Raw genomic sequence first — 21,908 nt, forward strand, 5'->3', positions numbered from 1 at the left:
AAAGACAATTGTTCACAGGAGTAATACAAATTAAAAAGTAGAAAAAATAAATCAACCTTTTGGCTTGGTGAAAATGAGTTACCACACACACACACTTAAAAAGTGGCACATACTGCAATATACAACACACAATAAATGTTATTGCTGCATAACATGTATATACATGGTTTAATATTGACATTTGTAGTAGAGTCCTCCGAGCTCACAGACATCTGATCCCAGCTGTAATAAAAACAAGTGCCCCAAAGAAATCACTAGCGGTGTCCGTATTTGGCAGACCAGTCCGTGCGTCCGTGGATAGACTGTACTGGGGGCAGAGGTCGCTGGCCAGGGTTGCTCTTGGTGGGTGAATATGTGTATGATGAGGAGCTCATCTGACTTCTGGTAGACCTCCAGGTTGCATAATCTGTGAAAGCAAGGACACAGTATGAAGCACACTCTACGCCTTAGTTAGTAGATGCAGGCAGCTAACTCTTAACTACCCTAACACCCTAATACACTTCCTGGTAGAAAACAAGAAACAGTTAAAACAAATAATTAAATGACAGATAGCTGTGTTCCCTCACTTGAGGCTGTTGAGTCCACTACAGGTCCCAGTTGAACTCTCTGACCAGCTGATCCAACCTCTTTCTTGTAGAAGGATGGTACACTACCACTAGGCAGTGTATTTGAACCTACATTAAATACCAAAAAGTACAGTTAAACAACAATTAAATAATTATAACACCAAACATTTATCATACTAGTGATGCCTGTGATGCAGGTGGGCTTAAGATGACGGTTAGTCATCTTAGTCATCGGTATTAACTTAATAGGACAAATACAACCTTTTCGCGGTAAAATTAGATATATTACTGCACATACACATGGATTATGATAGAGGGATACAGGCATAGTAGGATCTTGGCATTTATTACCATGAGTACTTCTGTTTGGTAGAGTTCCTCCAAATGGCATGCTGCTACTGCCCCATAGGTTCCCACTACTGAAGTCTTTGTTTGAATGTATTGCCTTTTTTGTACTGATCCCTTCAAATATAAGACAAGAAAATACTTGTGTTCATTTAAAAAAGTTATACTAAAGAATCTGGTAAAAATGTAGTTACAGAACAGTAATGTATTTGGCCAACAACAATATAGTACAGACAGGAATATTTTCTGTATTTTGTACCTGGTAAATATCTTGACTGCTTCAAGTAATGCTCTTTGGCTGAGGCGGTCCTTGAAGGCTCCTGATTAGACATTGTCTTATTCAGATTTAAGGGTGAGTCATCCTTGCCATTAGGATGGCTGAAATCCAAAACATTTTCATACCTGGATGATCGAAGATAGAATTGAGTCATTTTATCAAACAAGATAAGACAGTAGGACAAAGCTAGCAAAATACATCTTACATTTCGTACTTTTCCATTTTGAATACAACTTGTATTCATTCATTTCCGTGTCAACCTCCCCTTCCTGTGACACATGGTCTAAATAAATAACACCCCTCACCTGCTCAACATGTCCTCTCTTCGTTTCTCAGTGGAGAAATTGGTTTTGCCGAGGACACTGAGTGATAGCTCGGTGTCCTCAAAGTCGTCCCAGTCATCCCCTTTCCGGTGGCCGGTGCCATGGCCCCAGCGTCGCCGGCTGCCCTTGGGCTTCAGTTGGTAGGTCAATAAGTTGGCGTTGTCAGACTCCTGTGCCAGTTAGCAAAACTTAAATCAAGTAACATTTTACAATTCAGGGGGCAGTGATTGTAGGAGGCAAGCCTTCAAATGTACCTCATCGGTTTCAAGCTCACCTGGCTCTGCATGCTCTTGTCAACAACATAAGGGAGACGGACCTGTAGAGCTCCCTCTGTCTCCTCCTGCTTCACAGTACGGTTGGACTGCTCTCTTGCCAGATCCAGGTGCCTTTTGTACATTGGGGTCAGGATGGGGGATGGAGATGGAGCAGACTGGATCTGCTGAAGAGGCTTGGACAGGGAGCAGCGCTGATTTTGTAGCGGTGGCTGGGGAGGGGGCATCGGTTTGAGCAGCAGTGGCTGTTGTTGTTGCAGTGGTTGCTGTGAAAGTGGGGGTGGGTGTGACGCTAGTGTGGCTAGCTGTGGTCTGCCCTGCTCCAGGATCTGCTGGGGGGTACCCAACACCTGGCCCACATAGAAGTAGGAGTACCTGAGGGCCTGTAGAGGGAGAGGGGGAATATTATTTTTTTTCTAGTTTATATTGCAACCTTATACAACAAGGCTTTAAGCTAGCTACCTGTCCAGAGGCAGGCCTCTTCTTGGGGTCCCACTCAAGTAAGTCTCTCATGAGGTGGATGGCCTCTGGACTGGCATTGGGGATCAGACTCCTTAGGTTGCTGGGCACACACTGAGGCCAGCGAAAATTCATGGCTGCCGCCAACTGATAGCCTTCAGGCCAGTCATTCTATGTTAAAATATGTTTGCAAGTTAGTTTAGTTATACATCTGAAAAACATAAGCCATTAGTAGAGACAACTATGTACACTAAAAGAACATCTTAGATTAACACTGGTAAAAAAAACATTTTTTATCAACATGCCTTCTTAGGTGTTCCCAAAACTTGGCAGATTTTAAAGATGGTGTCCACCTCACTGGAGCCTGGAAACAGAGGTCTGAGAGTGTAGAGCTCAGCCATGATGCAGCCCACAGCCCACTGGTCAATGGGCGAGCTGTAGGAAGTCGACCTGAGGAGAACCTCTGGAGCTCTGTACCTGCAGAACAGGGTTCGAGCATGGTAGAGATATTTTTGACAAAACCTGTCAAATACTTTTATTTTATTGTGGTTCTAAAAAGCTTCAGGCTTATGATGGCATTCTTTAATATACTTTAGAATCAAAAGTTTAGATGCTGAATTATGTGATGAGGTTGTAGAAAAGCCTTCACTGATAGGTAGTAACCCCCTTTTCCGGGGGTGCCCAAACTTTTACTTTCCACTGTACACACTCTACAAAAGCACTTCAAGTTGGAATAGAGGAAGAAGACACACAACAGTGATTTGATAACAAAAACACACTGATTCACCATCTAGTGGAGACGTAATCTGTGTATGGGGGTCGGGATCTGATCTCCCTAGCCAGGCCAAAGTCAGCTATCTTCACCAGCTCTGGGCCCATACAAAGAAGATTCTCTGGCTTCATATCCCTGTGAAAGAATCCTGGAAGAGGAATGGTTGCCACTGAAAACATGTCAGGATTTGCAGGATTTAGGATCAAGTTGGGGTAAACATACCATGTTTATGGATGAATGCAAGCCCCTGCAGTATCTGGAACATTATATTTCTCACTGCAGATTCTGGAAACAGTCGAGTCCTAGAGAAAGCAACAGTAACATAACCTGGAGTCATCCTCAACAACAATAGTAATCTATAACCATTTTTTTTTTACGTTTGGGTCTACCTGTCTTTCATGAGTTGATACAGGTTCTCCTTCATATACTCAAACACAAAGTATAAGTGGTCGTTCTCCCGTATGACCTCCTTTAGTTTAACCACATTAGCATGATTGAGTTTCTTCAAAGACTGCAGAAAAAAGAAACCAAGTAAGCCATCTTATAATGTACATAAACTATGCAAAGGTAATGGCAGTTTTGACTAATTCTGTGAAACAAAACATAAATTTGATTTTGTTCATGCCAAACTACATTCAAAAGTTATACGCTTTTAGGTGAAAATCAGATCACACTGAGTACATACAAGTACAGCTATTGCTGCAGGGTATGTTTATTTTTCCAGGACATAATATAAAACCAGGACAGAATACAGTGGAGGGGGTTGGTGGAGATAGAGACGCAGTTAACCCATGCATTTGGAATCATCTAGGCTAGACCATGCCATACTTTAGTGATGGGGAAAGCCTTGATAGGATATCTTTGGTGGTACATCATCTATCTTTAAAAAAAAACATTGAGGACTAGCTCACTATAGTGGTGTTTGGCTCCTTTTGGATTTAAGCTATAGGAATATCTTGGTTGGGGTCTAGGTCAGGGGAGAGGAGCTAGACAGGTTAAATCCAAGGCCACACAAGAGTCACCTTCCATTCTTTGAGCTGGTTCTGTGGTTCTGATGGAATTTAGATTATGGTACATTCTGAACAGGTGTTGATGGGAACAAATGACAGTAAACAAACATTAGACAATTGATAGAATCGTATAGTTCTATCGATTGCTTTGTTTTAGGGATCAATAGGCACAAAAAATAAATAATCTTTTCATCAAATGATTGCTCCAGCATGGATTGTTTATTTATACATCAAGGAATGTTTGGAGAAGGAAAACTTACTTTAACCTCTCGGAGGTTCATACACTCATCCCAGGAATAGAACTTCCTCTTCATTCTGAGATGACCAGACACGGGTATTAACACTTCACGAGCTGAGATGGACAGCTTTAATTATACAGCCAAAATGAGCAAACCAACAAGATATCTCCTTCTCCTCAGACATGAAAGTAGTACTGCAATCCGTACACACCTACCAGGCAAGCTGTCATTTTAGCAACATGTGGAGGAGGGAGTGGCCACTAGAGGATAATAATCCTATTGATTTTTAATCCTAGTGCTGGCATAATAGTCCTAATGCAGGGTTTAGAACTTTTCAAGATGAGCAGTAGCCATTTCATTTACATATCAGAGAACGGGATGATTATACTGTCTCATCAAACATAGACTTGCTGGTATAGTAATGTCTTCATAAACAACCTCTACCCCCTCCTAATTACTCACTTCTTTATGGCGACAAGCTCCCCTGATTCCAGGCTTCGCCCGAGGATGACCGAGCCGTAGGTGCCATCCCCAAGCTGCCTGAGCGTGTTGTATCTATTCATGGTGAAACGGTCTATACTCAGCAAACTGCAGATGAGGATGGGCTGGAACGAGGAGAAAGAGGGAGAAGTGGCCCCCACCTGCTGCTGAGTGCAACCAGATCTTCCTGTGACAACAGCAGTGGACCACAGGCAGGGTTGAAGGAATCATGTTGTCAGGGGCTTACTTCCACCTTGACAACAGAAAAGAGAGGATGAGAGGTCAATCATTGGACCGTTGTCTCAGTTATCTGAAGTCTGCTTGAGAGCAATCCTCTGGATATGTGGATTTGAATGCGTTCAGTTTATCAAAGACCTTTTCTCTCTTGCACCAATTCACGATTGTGCGCCTTTTCAGAGAAAGGCGCCTTAATGGAAAAGGATGGAACATGTTATGATGGATACAGTCACTGGCAGCAAGGCACGAGAGAGGCTAAGCTACTTCTTAGTGCTAACTCCCCTTACCAAGACACATCCTGCCCCAACTCTAACACCAGTCTAAGCGATGCATGACAAACAACACTCACCCTGTGCGCTTCAATTCGGTAAACACTGCATCACCTATCTTTCAAATTAAGATAACTATATCAACTGGTCTTTTCTTTGCACCACAACAAATCACAGCTGAACGAAAAAACGACACTAATAGGTATCATTGTTTTAAGTTAAATGGCCAATACGTAGTCACGTGGTCTAGCCGGCGAATGTGAAGACCCGTTTCATAGAAAACTAATTTGCAAGTTAACCTGATCATATACACTTTTTTAAATTACAAAACTATCGAGCAAACGCACTACTCCATACACGTCTTATGCTCTGATAAAAGCAATAGGGCTAAAACTACCTTGAACTTAATCAACCCGATTAACCGCGGGAGAACCCGGGTATCTTTAACGATGTCATTAATCTACATCGGGAGAGGCTTTTTGCCAGTGAATCAAAACGTAATTACATTGTGAACTTTTTCTTCAACAAATCAGTTTGGTTAAAAATGTTCTTGTAAAATAGATAAAAATAAGTATGTGTAAAACATCTGATCTTTTATGGACAGTTTGGTCAAAACAAGCCAAATCACGTGACTTACAAGCGTCAAACAGTTGATTGTTTTGGGTTATTCAGAAAGCATCTGACGGGTCGTCCAACTAGCAGAGGCGGAGTGATTTGCGTTACCATTCATGTGATTGTCCTAAATAAATGTTCAAACGTGTATTACTTTGACCAAATTAGATTAAATTAAAACCGGATTAATATAGTGTAATAACAATAGCTGAATTTCTCCATCTGTGGCCGACAGTGCACGTGTGAAACACAACCAGTGACAGTTGGAGACACCGCCGTGCAGCCCGGGAACAACGAATGACATTTACATTTCTCTCCTTCCTTCTTGTAGGCTCTTGCCACAGCTAGAAACGAGTCATCGAAATGGCTGCGTTTCAACGGTACCGTAAATTTGTCCGTTCTGTTGTGCGTTTCTCTGACCGTGATCTTGTGAGCTTCATCTGATCCCACCACCCAGAAGAAAAGAAGAGCTTCCAAATAAGCCCAAATGGTCCGTAATATATTTCTGACAAAGCTAGAGCTACAGTAGCTAGCTACTCTATTTGTGTTTGGAACTTCGTACAGTGTAAGCTAGCCATCTGCGGCCTGCTAACTGTAGGCTAAGTATCGTCACTTGACAGGACACGCCCACGCTTGCTAAGAAATTAACGTGACCGAGAATATCAATGACTTTAAATGGCCTATGAAGGAAATGTTTTCAGTGCCAGTTGTTATATTATCCTCACGTAAGCGTGTGCATGCTAGTGGCAGATGCCAAATTAAGACTAAATAATTGTTTACCTGTACGCTAGTAGTGAATACTTAATACTATTTAAATATAGTCATTAATTGTTACAGTAGGTAAAATTGCTTGACTTGTAGCACTAGCTTAGCCTGACGTCATACTCATAATTCTAGTCAGAATGTGAGTCTGAAACCGCTCCATTGGGCTGTGAGTATGGTGCGTGTTTCAACCGAACTCGTAAAAAATGCCTCTTTGCTCAATTGGATGGACCTACAACCAATCAGAGCAACGTAGTATGTTGTTTGTTGAAAACATAAAATTAATAATAACTAGAGTAAGCTACTTTTGTCTTCCAAGATTGTGTCCCCATTCATTTCTATGAAAAGTGCTCAATGGCGCCGTGAGGCAAGCAAGAACGCGAGACTGAACGCGGCCATCTTTCCACTTCTGTGTCTTCCAATCTAGCTTTAAACAGTGGCTGTGTCTACTACCACGCACTTGTGCACTTTGAGCACTGACTTTCAGTGCTTAGGGCGCTTCACTCACAAAACCAGCAGAATTCAGTGCAGTGAAAGTACCCGGATGGCGCACTGCAAACGGTCCAAAAAAAACAGTGTACAACGATGGACACTACTCGCCCTAAACGGGCACCATCTTGGCTACGTAGCGGAAAACGAGGAGCCCTTTCGGGAGCTTTTTCCACTTGAGTGGAGAAGCGCGTTCATTTTGGCAGGTTTTTCGGGTGTCACGAGCAGATTTGCGTCCGTCACTTCCACCAAGTGTTTAACGTAAGTGTTCCATTTGAGACAGCACTTATCAGCGACGGAGTGCACTGTATATGTAAGTGCACTGTTTTGCAGTGCACTGTATTGCAGTGTACTTCGTAAAGTGCGCGGTAGTAGACACAGCACGTGGCTCTTTTTTTCCCTAGCTCCGAGACCTTGTGCACGCTTGCAGCTAGCTGTACACGTCATACTTTGCAACAACCAGTCGCAAGCGTAGATTTATATGGTTACGAGCGTTTGAGCTAAGGCATTGCAGTTGCAGAATCTATGGGCAGAATGGGGTACAAGTCCGATAAGAATCAGACACATGATGCAAACTTAACGGAAATGTATTCTGTCACTGTATAGTATTCCTTTCACTTGTTTTTTAGAAATAGGCTATAGGGCTAAATATAGGGCTATTCTAGATGGAACTCATCACATGTTGCTTTTTTTTCTTTGTGATATGCGTATGATTTCCAACGCATTGTATCGGATGAAATAAACTTTTAACATGAACAGCTCCGTCGTTGTTCTCGCCAGGCAAATAAAGCTTAATAGTTATTTTGGTAACCGAAATCTTCCATAATGCAGACTTACCATAGCTTACTGTCAACTTTATATTCAAACGAAACTCCACGAAATTCACACTGCCTTCAATTTCACATCAGTGTCGAAATGTGACCTGTGTTTCATATGTTCAACCTAGAAAACCAAACGTCTATTAATGGATATAACGTGATCTAACAAGACGTGTTAATAATGTTGTAAATAAAAGCTTGAGTGTGTCTAAAATATATACGTTATTGAACATTTGCCTTTGAAAGGGGCATATTTATAGAACCATATAGGCTACGAGACGTTTCCATCAGATGTAAGTGGGGGTGAAACATAGTCACTGAGGACCTTCATTGTCCCACAAAAGCAGTCTGGCTTGATGACACGATCAACAAAAGAATAATGGGTGTGTTTAACAAAAGCTTCTGAAGGCAAGACTAATATTATTTAAATATCATTTCCTATTGTGGTTAACAGTTAAAGTATTAATCTTCGTCTTTGCTCCAGATAGACATGTCAACAATCTATGCTCGCGCTTAACATAATATATTTGCCATCATGTCATGAACGTTTTTACGAAAAATCAAATCTGTTTTAAAATAACGGGAATAAACTATATTAACAACATTTCATATATGTGTGACAACGATTTGCTAAACTTGCTACAATAAGGCAGGTAACTCAAGCCATTTCTCCCTGTGCTCATTCAATATAAGTCTATGGCTCATTCAACTCAATGTAAATCGGCTATCGGCCAATGTGAACTTTTGTGCTCGTGCCCTGTTAGTATCCGCGAACCCATTTGCTGGCAACTTTTATTGACGTAGGCAAATGAATGGGGTGATAGTTTACCCATTTTGGATTGGTTTCAAACTTAGCAAAAATCAGGAAAAATGATCCTATGAAAAAGTTAGTAGTATGAGCCAAGTTCGAGAATCAAACAAAAATTATTGGGGGAGATAGCTTTGTAAATGTTGACTGGAGTTAATAGAACAAAAACGACCGGAAGACACGGGAACCTAACCGTAAATGCAATACCACCTACGTCCACCGGGGCCGTTGCTTCAAGCCGAGGGGTGGGGGCTTGGTTGAAAACGAATTCAACCCAAGCGCTCTTTGGTGACGTGGTTGATTACGTTACAGTTGATCATCTGTCCATCATCGTATAAAGCCCGCCCTGAAAATTTGATGGGTGCGAACAGCTCCTGTTCGGATATAGTTTTTCCCCAACCGAGCTACCCCAGATCCAACTTCCCGACCAAATGTTTTTGTGGGCGGGGCTAAGTTGGGCTGGCAGCCAGGCTAGCACTAGCTAACATTGAGCTCAAATAGGTATTTCATGTGTGACATTTGACCTAGTCTATGTAGAAAATGTGGAATCAAGAATGTTCTGTTTACAGGCCGAAGGAAAGATAGATGCGAGTTATGTGGTGGAGGATGAAGAACATGGAACTTCAGACGACACCAGCCTCCAAGTTAGTAAATTATTGACCGGTTGGAAAGCTAACAAGCCTGAGGTTGCATTTGGAACAAAGTTTAAGAGAATGCTAACTGACAGCCTTCGTCCTTCATTGAAGTAAGCCATGCAGTGTTTTACAATACTGCCTGTGTTGTGTGTTGTTTAGGTGGAGCTTAATGTGTTCAGAGCCCAGTGGATGTCTGAATTGATGCCCAGTTCAGATGCTGGTGTGCTGAGCAGAGGACAGATGGCTGCTGCAGACCTGAGAAGGAAACAGGAACTTTTGCGGGAGGAAAAAGTATGTTACAATTTGGACTTCGATACTAATACCAGTTGTTATATTGCGGTACTCGATACTGAAACAATACTAATGATTTAATTGAAATGTAGTATTTGACAATGGTTTAATCTTTTATTTTCAATTGGAATGTTTTACAATGTGTATAGAAATGTAAGCATAAATACAATGGTTCGACCAGGTGGTTGAAACCCTGAACCCCTATTCCCCTGTGCTCTCAGTGTAAGTGTTGTGAAGATCAAACTTGTTATACATAGGCTAATGATAACCGTAAAATAATGAATTCAAATACTTTTCTAGGTGCGATTCTCAAGAGTAAGGCCGAATCCCAATACTCCCTTACCCCTTAGTTTTGCGCGTTCCCGTGAGAGCTAGTGGTGTCCCAATACTCTTTTTGAGCTAGGGGTAGGGCTAAGACTAAGGGACTATGTTAATTCTGTAACTTTCTAACTTTTCTTGACGTAAGCAAATAAATGGGCTGCTAGTTTACCCATTTCGGATTGGTTTCAATCTTAGCAAAAATCAGGAAAAATAATTCTATGAAAAAGCTAGTAGTATGAGCCAGGTTCGAGAATCGAACGCAAACATACCTAGATCTTGCTGTTTTTTCTCTTACTCTGTTTTCTTTTCTCTGCACCAGAGGTGCCATTGCCTTTTGCCGTGTCAGATTGCGATTATCGACTGATATTTTCTGTTCTTGAACAATCGACAACGTTGTTGCTGTATGAGTGCTGACAAAGGCAGGCCCCCAAGATAATTTATTAAAACAGTAGTAGTAGGCTATTATCTAACTTCCCAGCCGGTAAACATAATATTGAGTTGATTGCAAATTTGTATAATTACCATTAACATAATATAATTTTAAAATTAAGCTGTAACTTAAATGGCTCTTGTGGGCCCCCTTGGTGGTCATGGGGGCCCCAAGCAGCCGCTTAGTTCGCTTATGCCTTGGGCCGGCCCTGCTCCCACAGTGAAACATAAAAAGCACAGGCACAACAGATAAGACACAACATTTCTTAAAACATAGTGTTACATATTCACATACAGCAGGATAAGCTCAAAAAGCATAAAGCTTGCTGCGGTGTGTGATATTTGCAATGTACGGCCCGAGAAGGTCTTGCAAATAAATGAGTCCTTGTCGGCTGAATCGATATCGCTCAAACAAGAACTCATCCGTGTGAAATAAAGGATCTTGGCGATTTCGAAGAACTCTATTTGTATGTAGAGCTAATCAAACTAGATAGAATATAATATCCTTGGTCAACTGGGTCTCTCAAAAAGGGAGCTACCAATTATTTTCTTGGGGTGTGGCAAGGTTATCCAGCTACACTTACGTTAGCCTGCTCTGGAGCAGATTAGTGATAATTGATATGTTACTATGGTGATTTATCGAAAGTTGCTTCCACGAACCAAAAAGAGGGGCGTTTTTTATCGTAGCCTGAAAATTACGAAGAATACCCCCCTGGACTTTATTATGTTCAGTAACTGGATAATAAAGTAAGACGGTTCTCCTAAGGCAAGCATTGTCAGATTTGGTCCAAGTTCAAACAGCTGTAATTCAGTCATATTTTCACATATCAAGGTGAAACTTTGCAGGGTACTTCAGGGGGGTGTCACCTTAAAGCCTATTAGGTTTGAACCATCCTTCAAAAATGCATTTGATTTAGTGACACAAACATATTGAGGCAATGTGGACAGTTACATAAATACACCCCTTACAGCCATATAGTATTTGATTACATTTTCCCAAGTAACGTTTTTACATCAATTCTACATATCTGTACGAAATTAAGTCAATTGAACCTTTGGTTCAAGAGAAGAGGAATTTTGAAGGTTTTCCCAAATTATCACTGTACAGGGAAATCCATCATGGCGGACCTTATGGGTCCTTGAGGCTTTTTACATGAAAGATTAGGCATGTACATCCAAGTTTCAGAAGAATTGGAGGAATGGGGTGGAGTTTAGGGCGTGGCCTGTGGCACCCCCAACAGTTGAATGTATCCCATATTTGGTGTGGGGGTACCCACCTGGATGTAGTATCAATGTGCCAAATTAGAACTTTATGACTTTTTGAGATATTGGGGCGCAAGGAGAAGAAAAATTATAATAAGAATACTTACAAAAACAATAAGTTCCGTCCTACCAGAGGAACCCTAATAAGAATACTAACAGAAACATTAGGTTTTCTCCAAACCGGAGGAATAATAGGAATAATAGGAAAGTAACAAACACGATAGGTTTCCTCCTGGCGGAGGAATCCTAATGAGAGCCATGTGTGACACATGCACACACACAGATTTCTGGGATTATAAGAGAGATGGCAGTCCCTATAACTGTATGGTAAAAACCTTGGCACACTCATTGGATACAGTGCGCTAATCATTTTCAGCAAGTTTCACATCTGCCCCTTGAGCGCACTAGCCCCGCCTATGGGTCAAAGTTGGAGACGTGTTTACAAACGTTATTTACAGGCCACAAATGTTGGCACAGATGATCTTCAGAGCAAGCCTCACAAATGTTATGAAGATTTTTGATTTTCTACACAGTTTATCCGATACAGCCAATCGGAATTAGCAGCAGAGCCACCAAACAGGATTTCAGCAACTCTTGAGGCGCATCCCATCTCACCCTCCCAACAGCCCTTTGAAAAGGGAATATAAATTGGCCACAACCTTTCAGGGGAAACATTGTATACTGTTTTCTAATAATAAGAAAAAAGAAGCGCAAACTCTGAGGGAGTTAGCTACCAAACTAGTGAGCTAACTTCTAGCTGTAATTTAAACATTCTGTGGCTGGAAAGGTTAAGTGGTGGGATGGGCATTGCTGAATGAAATCTAACAAAAGTTATGCAAGTTCTCACGATATACATGTTTTTTTTTTTTCCCCCAATGTCCATGGGCTCCTGATCTCTTTAAAGATCAGAACATTTTGAAAAATTGCATGACTGTTGTCATTTTTACATTTTGATTAAGATTGTAGAAGTAGCTTAATTTACCATCTATAACATTTGAACATTAGTCCAAGTATCAAAACAACAGCAATAATAAAAATACAGCTGCAGCAACAAAGGCAGATTGCTCCTCAAGACCATTTTAAAACTACATTGGTAGTTGGCTCTTCGGTCTATGGGACCCTTACTCTATATGTGGAGCTATTGTCACACGTGTTGCAGGGGTTTTAATATTGGCCACACATCCAAAACAATTACCCTAGGTTTAAAGAGAGACGGGTAAACTGAAGTGAACACACATAAACATCATAAACATTCAATGGTTTAATTAGATCCAGTTATCCTGACAAAACATGTAGGCAATAGTTCTTAATTTATGTTAGGACATGGTCCAAGTATTGAAAAAATGAGAGCCTAGTTTAGTTAGTTTGGAAATTCTAGGCTTATGCTACTTGATGGTTCATGTTGATGCTTAGCCTATTCCATTGAACAACTTTCGGAATGACAAGACAGGCTGTGTATAATGGGCAGTAGATAGTAGGGCTGTCCCCATTCAGTCGACTAGTCGATTTTCTGGTCGATATGTTCTTGGTCGACTAAGATTTTTTTAGTCTAGCTGCCGTATGGCAGTGTGAGATCTGATTCCCGCTTGTGTCACCATTGCTGAATTAAAGAAATGTTCTACAAAAATTGTAGATTATATTATTTAAGACAAATAAAGCAACACAAAAAATATATAATTTAAAAGAAAATGTGTTATTGTTTTCCCTTTCGTTAATCTGTGCTTTGTTTTCTTAGTTTTTTGCACACGGCACGAGCACAATTGGCTGCCGAACTACAAACGCTGGCATAGCCTACTTTCTCAGTGTTATTAGGCAAAATGGCAGAGAAATCTATGGTATAGCAGCATTCCATTTACAGTACATTTACAAAGTACCAGGTGACTCGAAAAAACGTTGAATGCAAACTCTGCCAACAACGGTTTATTGTTCATAGTTCGATGTGGAATATGATGTAGCCTACCACCTAAAAACCATAAGTTGGCCTACTTCGCTCATACTAGCACGCGCTGGGTTGAAAAATGAATATGCCTATTATAAGAATCATAAATTACATAATAAGAATGTAAATTTATGTTTGTGTAGTTGTCAATCTCCCTGTGTATTTATTGGGGTGTGCTTGCCTTCAGCAAGAGCACAAACCATTGCTATCTCACATATATATTTCTTTCTTTCTTTATTTTTGTTTATTTTCGACTTTTGATTTAAGTAAGGGTAGTGCCGAACATGTGCCGCCGTTTGACTTCCTACATAGGCTACTGTAAACAGCTGTGGAGATGGGGTTTTTTAGCTACTAGACTATGCTACAGTACAGCGTTGCAGTGAGTTACACTGGTTTGAAACCACAGGTAATAATAATTTCATCAACAAATCGTTTACTTGTAATCTAATGTCATAATAAATCCTACAACGAAAATGTATTTGTGAGGAATGTTTATTTTAACGATTGAAAACAGATGCATCATAGACCGCTGTAGTATGTGTTGCCTGGGCAACAGAGGCTAATGTCATGATGCTAATGCTTCAGTGAAATAGTAGACTACTGTTTCCGAAAGTAGATGTAACTACTTCCTTACATCATCTTATCTTGTACATTACACTTCACAATTGTGTTTCATATCACAAAGTAAAATGAGTAAATAGTTATCACCCTGGCCTCTTTGCTTGTGGCATTTCTGCAGCTCCCATGCAGTAAAGCAGTTAGCCTAACCTAGCTATCTCCCAAAAGTTAACGAGCTGCTCAACTAATGTTCTGCTAGAGGTAGTCACGAGATATTTCGTGACGTTAGCGATGTCAAGCTTCACTTTTGCCACAAAAACTTAATTCAAACCTAAACCGTGCAACGGAACATAAATCCCAATAGAACCAACGCAATCGTGATTGACGAACCTTTTGACATCGACTTTGTCTGTGTAGTCTAAATATTGACTGAGCCTTAGGGGCGCGAAAATAAACATTAATAATAAATATATATGTGAGATAACAATGGTTCGTGCCCGCCGAAGGCAAGCACACCCCAATAAGGTACTCGAGGCAGTACTTTATCGTCAATAATGTACGGGTTCCCGGGTTGCCGGCCCTCTGCTGCGCGTCAGGCCTAACACCCTGGAACCCGTACATTATTGACGATCAGTGCCGCCGCTCCCATAACGCGCACTATGCGCTGTGCGTAGGGCACCAAGTCCTGAGGGGCCACCAAAAAATTGCCAACTGAAAAATCATCATAGTTATTATAATTATAATGCGGATATTTTTAGTAGGCCTATATAAATATTATGCACCTTTTAGGCATGTATATTACAAAACAGGCAAAACAAGAGATATACAGTAGGCTAGGTAAACTTTTCGAAAATTGCCTCAAAAAGACAACAGGAGTCAGGGGCAGAAAAATAAATAAACTGCGAGATGATACCCGTGCATCACTTTCAGGTAAGTCCATGTTTAATTATTGTTAAATACGGGAAATGCGCTGCTAACTTATAGGTAGCCTATGCATACACCTCGAACGAGCTGACGTTATTGCTAATTTTAGCACACTCAAATATGTTAGGTGCAAACTAAATTTAGATTTTACTGTTAAACATTATCTATGCATTTGAAATAACTGACGCCAGCTAGATGTTACTTTACTGTACATTCTATGATGCTTTTATATTCAATTGATCAAATAGTTTTTAAATGAGTAATAAAGGTGGAGAGCTCCTTGGCTGCATGCTTTCAGTTTTAAATGTTTATAATTAATTTGGAAAACCATGCTAAGAAACGTAAGGGTGGGGCTGAAAAATTAAGAGACAAAAATACATCCCCTTCACTAGACAAGGTTTTACCAATTGGAAAAACGGCTGTTTATTTTGCATATTTTGTTTATGCTCCAAAAACTATTATGCACTCAAATAAAGGCCCCAAAATGTTGCTCGCGCGTTGAGCGCTCGCATTAACTACATAACTAGCATCATATCAAACACAGAATATGGATGCATTGACAGGGCAGCTGTGGTGGTGGGGGGGGCATCATAAAGGAATTATGCATAGGGCACCAAAATGGCTAGCGGCGGCACTGTTGACTGCCTCGAGTACCCTATTGCTTAATTATCTTTTAAAACAGTGAGGTAAAAGATCACACGAAATGGTTTGATGAAAAACATGGTGACATTTATAGAAAAAAAAACTATTTTAAATTTCGATAAGACGATTTTCAGAAGTGCTTAGTCGAGTTTTGGTCGACCAAAGAAAATCTTAGTCGGGGACAGCCCTAGTAGACAGTATTATTGTTACGACCCCAAGTGCTGGGGCTCATCAACTTCTAGGCGTAGGGAGCCATAACATAAACAGCTAATACCAATGTAAAAGGGTAATGTATAGTTTTATTTACAACAAAAAAATACTCCAGGGGACACGGAAACTGAACGGTGCCAAATAAAACTGGTCAATAAAGTGTCCAACCTACCTAACCAAAGAAAAACATCCATAACTGAAGTACATTTGGTGGCACTCGCAGGGCTCAAGTTTTGAAGACAGGCAAATGTGACATATCCCCCCCCATATATAATGATAAAATATAACATGATTTTAAAAGTGCCCTAAAACTTCGACTATGCAATACACTTAAATGTATTTAGTCTAATACAATTATTATGCTTATTTGGAAAGAGATGTTTATAATTTGACAATATGTCAGTCATTGTGTGATAACAAAAATATGACTAGGCCTAGACTACTTGTTCTGAGCAGGTGTTGTCAGTGAACAGGCTGTAAAACTGTTGGTTAAGTTACAGACAAACTGATGCTAATTATCTGGGCAACCTTTTCTAACAGTAGTCAAGTTGTCATTGTTTGTGTCAAACAAGCTGTGAAAGTTAAAACAGGAGATCATGACTTAGCCTACTCTGTGCTCAAAGTGATGCTCGATTTCCAGTGGTTTCCTCTGTGGGTGAACAAAACTTTTGGAAGACGTAGCAGAATCACGTGAACAATTCCAGGATATGCTTTTTTTTCATAGACCAATTTATTGTTTGTAAACATTCGGGATGCACGCACAATGTGGCTGCAGAAAACCGGGAAATGATAGCATTTAAAACGGCAAAAGGACCACACGGATCATTCAAATAGTTAGATTTAAAAAGACCAAAAAAGTCAAGGAGGACAGCCTTTAAGAGAGAAAGCGATTCCCCATTGATCTGTCGCATCAGAATTTTGATTTGGGTCACTAAAGTCTTGAAATTTGAGTGAGAATGTTGCCCGGTACAGACCGCATAGTCGAGCGGCACCCATGTCTTGACGTCATGTCACAAAGTTCATAATTGTACAGTTTTACAGTCAATTCTACATTTAAAAAGTCGAGTAGGGCAGCTTTCAAGAGATGGGAATTCTGCTTTTAGCCAACTGGTCCGATTATTTTTGTGATATGTTTAAACTGGCAATCTGAGTGAGACTGCGTCCCCCGTTACACTGTTTTGACGTTAGCCTCAGTCAGACTCGTTGCTCACTGGCAGTGTGCACAAGGTTGTACTTCACTCCATTCTACACCAGAGAGGGAGGACTGCCTATCGTAGATACAAGCCTGCTGAAGATAGCCAGCCTCTCTGATTTCTTTAACCAAGCCTGTTTCATTCATCATTTGCCTGAGAAAGCGACCTCCGTTAGCCAGGCTAGTTTTGCCCAATCACTTGGTCAGGCTATTTTAAAGGTATCGGGGTCAAGTGACTTTTGTGCATTGACAAGTTAAACGTAAATGTACTTGTCCAAGTGCCTCAAAGTTAATGTCAAGCCCTGTAATCAAGTGGACAGAGATATATGATGACCTGATCGCCACTATACCCCGGGAGAAGTTCGTCTTTTGCAACCAACATGCGCAGTTGAGCCTGCTTGACAGTCGTGTGACGTCGGGTGCAAATTGGTCTATTGGATGTTGGCTGATAAGTGGCAGGCTCGACTAAGAACTCCAGGGGAGACGTGCTTGATTCCTGCCAGTTGCATAGTAAGAGCGGCGCGGCCAAATAAATTTGGGTTGGGCGCTGCAGCATATAAAATATATAATTTCCAAAAAATCCGCGTGAGAAATACAATGCGTGCCGGGAGTGCGTGACAAAAGACCGAAATGAGTGACTGTCACGCTCAGTGTGAGCCCTGCACTCGTTTCTATCTAATTTTCCTTATTACTTACACTTATCCCTCATCCCAGGGGTTATGAACCAAATGTAAAAAAAAAAAAAAAAAAACTGGTTCTGTCATTCCATCATCAAAATATAACTACAGTCATAAAATAGGCCTTTCACTCATGGAATACATCATTCTACAGTAGAGGTGGAATGGTACATGTATTCGTATTGAACCAAAACGGCGTCATGGTTCGGTGCATGAAATTACATGGGAGAATACATGGTATAAAATAAAATACAACTCGTGTGCATTAATGTAATGCGGAATTTCTGTTAGATGCTCATGTTCTTTAGGGACACCTAATCTGTAGCCCGGCTTTAGCTCTGAAGCTCTGATTGGCGCCGCCGTGAGTCAGAGATAGCTAGCAGCATAAGGACGAGTCAAATTAGGGTCAATAATAATTTTCAGGAGCAGAAAACAATTAGCAGGAGCAGAAAACGATTTGCAGGAGCAGAAATAGTTTTGCATTTGTAAAAAGATGTTAGGGTTAGTATTATGCAAATTATTTTGCATATTAACACTTTTTTACGGATGCAAATCGTTTTCTGCTCCTGCAAATCGTTTTCTGCTCCTGCAAATCGTTTTCTGCTCCTGCAAATCTTGTTCTGCTCCTGCAAATCTTGTTCTGCTCCTGCAAATCCTGTTCTGCTCCTGCTAATCTTGTTCTGCTCCTGCTAATCTTGTTCTGCTCCTGCTAATCTTGTTCTGCTCCTGCTAATCTTTTTCTGCTCCTGCTAATAATTTTCTGCTCCTGCAAATCTTTTGCTGTGTCAAAATCGGGTCAAAAAGGTGTCCTGTCAGCACGTTGCTTGCTGAATAGCCAATCAGAATGCTGATCACCGACCATCCAATAATGGGGCGCCAAGTTCTCTGAAGTCATTCAACATGGAGGAGCCTGAAGCGAATGCATCAGTGACACAGGTGGGTTAATTACAGGTTAATTTTATGACTGAACATGCCAATAAAGTTTTATAGTTAGCTACATACATGTAAGACACCATTGCGTGCATTACAGAGTTTTTTAAGTTTCATATTTGGATTATGTGGTCGCTAATGTCAACACTTATCCTACTAACATGGGAAGAAAAAGGTAGGCTAGCTGAATGTTGACTAGGTTTAGTTTCCAATCGGAATAGCTATAAGTGGTCACAAGTTAGAAAATAAGTTAACATGGGCTACTTTATGCGATGATTAAACAAACTATCCTAGTGGAGTTTGTGGGCTCAAAAGCACAGCCTTTTTGAGCGTGGATTGGATTCGGATTTGTGTGTTTGTCTGATATATTGCAGCCTTTCAAAATATTCTTTTCGCAATTGACTTTACTGTAAATTTAGCGAAACACTGGTGGTGGCAATGCATACAGAGAGCTTTTAAGAGTTTATAATTTGTGGAGGATGTAGGCTAGGCTATTATACAGAAACGGTTCATGGTATAATTAAATTAATTTTCTTTTCTTTACAACTTTGTCAGGTGGTAAGTCATCTTCTCAACCGACTGCAGTCGAGATTGGAGCAGGCCTCTCAACAACAACCCATGGATCTGGACTATTTGGAGTTCATTTGTTCAAGTGAAATTACTCTGATAACCTCACTTGAGGTATATTTCATGGTCTTTGTTCCATGTGGCTTGGTAATACCATAGCATTGTAGATATATACAACACTTTAAACTAACCCACGTTCAGACAATCAAGGATTAGCATGATTACCTAACCATGTCTTTCCTTTTAAGTAAATATAGCTGTAATTAATGTCTTCTTTTTTTTTGTTGCTGAATTGTGTGCCACCCCCAACACTGATCACTTATAATAAGGGCCATCAAGCTTTTGAATGAACATTGATATGGATATTGATACACTGTCAACAATTCTCACTAGTCACTTACACACTGTCACTTTCAGTCACTTGTTGCTCTTTCAGCTACTGGTTTCATCAGCAATATTGCACAAATTGTAGGTAACACTTGTCTTAGGTTAGTTTAGGTTGTATATTAGATGTATATTTGAAGTCTAGTATACCGTTTTGTATATTATTTTGTATATTAGGAGGTTTATTTTATATTTTGGCTTATCATAGGTGTAATCTATGTTCTGAATACTCATGTTATGTTATGTTATGCCAGGTTGTCTTGTCCTAAGAATTTCAGTGCTCAGTCCTTTGCCCTTTGTTTTTCTGTGCATCTGACAATAAAAGACTTGAACTTCACAGTATCGTTTGGTCAATCACTGAAATAACAGTACTAATCACTATACTATGTACTACACTAGTGATTCTCAACCCTGGTCCTCAAGTACCCCCTGTCCTGCATGTTTTAGATGTTTCCCTGCTACAACACACCTGATTCAGATGAATGGGTCGTTATCTAGTTATGCAGAAGCCTATTAACAACCATTCATTTGAATCAGGTGTGTTTGAACAAGGAAATATCAAAAAAATGCTGGACAAGGGGTACTTGAGGACCAGTGTTGAGAACCAATGTACTACACAATACTAATCCTCTTAAGATGGTGCTATATTAATCACTAGTCTCTTATTGATGTAACCTTGACCAGACTGAAGCTTGGCTAAGAATCAGAGGTAGCTAGGACAAAGGGGTCATGGACTCGGTATTCCCCGCTATGGGTTATTCAATTAAATGAATGAGGAAGGAGACGGCGTACGAAAATAATGCACTTTATTTTCTGATGTCTTATTTAAAGGTAAAGATATAAATAGATGTACATCAATCATTAGGCCTACTTAAGTTAATGTGGCAGCAATTCCCATTAAGTGCTCACACAAGCCACTAAGCAGCTCCAAAGCTGCGGTTCGGCTACTATGCCTGCTACAACCGTACCACAGCTTTGTCTCCTGTCCATCCTGAACAGGTACAGTAATCAGCAAAAAGTGTGTATTTCATGGACAAGTAATACTGCACCCTGACAGTGACTGTCGACCAACTCAGATACTACTGTACAAAACATTAGGCTATATCACAACACAGTATCACATAAAAAATATCTTTACCTGTTGGTGTTCTAGCCTGTTGGTGTTCTACCTGTTGGTGTTCTAGCATTTTTTTTACATCTGAATTTCATTACGCTTGTTTGGTGAGACCCATTCGGGACCCTGTTAGCGCGTTAGCCATCAATACATTCATTGTCCAACATGAAATGCAGTTTTACAGGTTTTTGTGAACAGTTTAAAGTTTAATCTCAGTACATTCTTGAAAGCAAATTTAGATTATAAAATTAGGCTGCATGTTTGACTGTGGGTAACATTGAGAATGATTTTTGACAATCTTACAAACGTTGTTAATGTGAGGAAGATCTCGAAGCGTGTAGCGTAATGCTGGGGACACACTACGGGATAATCGGGCCGATTTTGCCCCTGCCGACAATCCTAGGTAACGTCCCGATTATCTTGATGGTTCTACAGATTATTTTTGTTAGATGTTGGACCTTGGTGTGAGGTGTGTCGAGAGCAGGGGCGTAACTACCCAGTGTCGGAGGGGTATGCAGCAACCATTTTGGTGCCCCCCCCCCCCCCCAAATAAATAAATAAGTGTGCCGGACATCATCCTGTATGAGCTTTAAATAATAAAGGTTTATTTTCAAGTGTATCAGCCACTGTAGGCCAACCATAATGATACATAATTATATGGTATTATTAACAATGTTAACAAATAATAAACAGTTGCAAATTGACAAACATTATCATTATAACCTATATAACCAATGCAACATAATGCATTAAAATGCAAAAGTAAGCCTTTCAAACAAAGATCCTTTAGAACCCTCCTATAATGTAGCTTATGTAACAGTCTTGCTACTAAAGATTTTAGAGCGCTCTTTAGTTCCTACTAAATTGTAACATGGCGTGCCTTTGCACTTGCCCATTTATCTAGTATTGCATCAAATGAAATACTTCGTGCCACACTGCTTTCTATTGAAATGACTGCTAATTGGGTTAAGCGATCATTACTCATGTTGGAACGAAGGTATGTCTTTATCAGGTTTAGCTTGCTGAACGATCTCTCCGCAGAGGCAACTGTTATAGGCATTGTCAGGAAAACTCTCAGGGCTACCGTTAGATTT

The 21,908-nt window shown here is 40.4% G+C and overlaps 2 protein-coding genes and 1 long non-coding RNA gene across 7 annotated transcripts in view; 2 read left to right on the top strand and 1 right to left on the bottom strand.

Moving 5' to 3' along the window:
* The window catches only part of LOC146267919 (serine/threonine-protein kinase ICK-like), a 6,383-nt gene extending 536 nt beyond the window's left edge, over positions 1-5,847 (bottom strand). The window contains exons 1-16 of one of the 4 annotated variants that reach the window (XM_084667179.1): positions 5,330-5,845; positions 4,905-4,996; positions 4,726-4,818; positions 4,285-4,339; positions 4,037-4,092; positions 3,404-3,525; positions 3,237-3,316; positions 3,030-3,162; positions 2,548-2,719; positions 2,246-2,413; positions 1,786-2,166; positions 1,494-1,681; positions 1,171-1,313; positions 918-1,028; positions 567-674; positions 1-406 (exon numbers count right to left, since the gene is read on the bottom strand). The exon at positions 1-406 is cut by the window's left edge and continues 536 nt beyond it. In XM_084667179.1, the coding sequence (XP_084523305.1) occupies positions 255-406; positions 567-674; positions 918-1,028; positions 1,171-1,313; positions 1,494-1,681; positions 1,786-2,166; positions 2,246-2,413; positions 2,548-2,719; positions 3,030-3,162; positions 3,237-3,316; positions 3,404-3,438 (1,671 nt within the window). In that variant the 5' untranslated portion in view covers positions 3,439-3,525; positions 4,037-4,092; positions 4,285-4,339; ... (1 more) ...; positions 4,905-4,996; positions 5,330-5,845 and the 3' untranslated portion in view covers positions 1-254. Of the gene's footprint in view, positions 407-566; positions 675-917; positions 1,029-1,170; positions 1,314-1,493; positions 1,682-1,785; positions 2,167-2,245; positions 2,414-2,547; positions 2,720-3,029; positions 3,163-3,236; positions 3,317-3,403; positions 3,526-4,036; positions 4,093-4,284; positions 4,340-4,725; positions 5,108-5,329 lie in introns of those variants that run through there. The other 3 variants (XM_084667178.1, XM_084667176.1, XM_084667177.1) reach the window with 3 other exon arrangements.
* A 344-nt stretch (positions 5,848-6,191) lies between these two features.
* fbxo9 (F-box protein 9) overlaps positions 6,192-21,908 on the top strand; it is a 31,849-nt gene continuing 16,132 nt past the window's right edge. For both annotated transcript variants that reach the window (XM_084667180.1, XM_084667181.1), the window contains exons 1-3: positions 6,192-6,351; positions 9,308-9,382; positions 9,533-9,664. In XM_084667180.1, the coding sequence (XP_084523306.1) occupies positions 6,349-6,351; positions 9,308-9,382; positions 9,533-9,664 (210 nt within the window). In that variant the 5' untranslated portion in view covers positions 6,192-6,348. The remainder of the gene's footprint in view (positions 6,352-9,307; positions 9,383-9,532; positions 9,665-21,908) is intronic.
* LOC146267921 (uncharacterized) lies at positions 9,674-20,037 on the top strand. The gene is made up of 2 exons (XR_014724668.1): positions 9,674-18,755; positions 19,305-20,037. It is a non-coding gene; the product is annotated as an uncharacterized LOC146267921 (long non-coding RNA).

Source organism: Hypomesus nipponensis, chromosome 11 (genome assembly GCF_054491055.1).
Source record: "Hypomesus nipponensis isolate SF chromosome 11, ASM5449105v1, whole genome shotgun sequence".
NCBI classification, from domain to species: Eukaryota; Metazoa; Chordata; class Actinopteri; order Osmeriformes; family Osmeridae; genus Hypomesus; species Hypomesus nipponensis.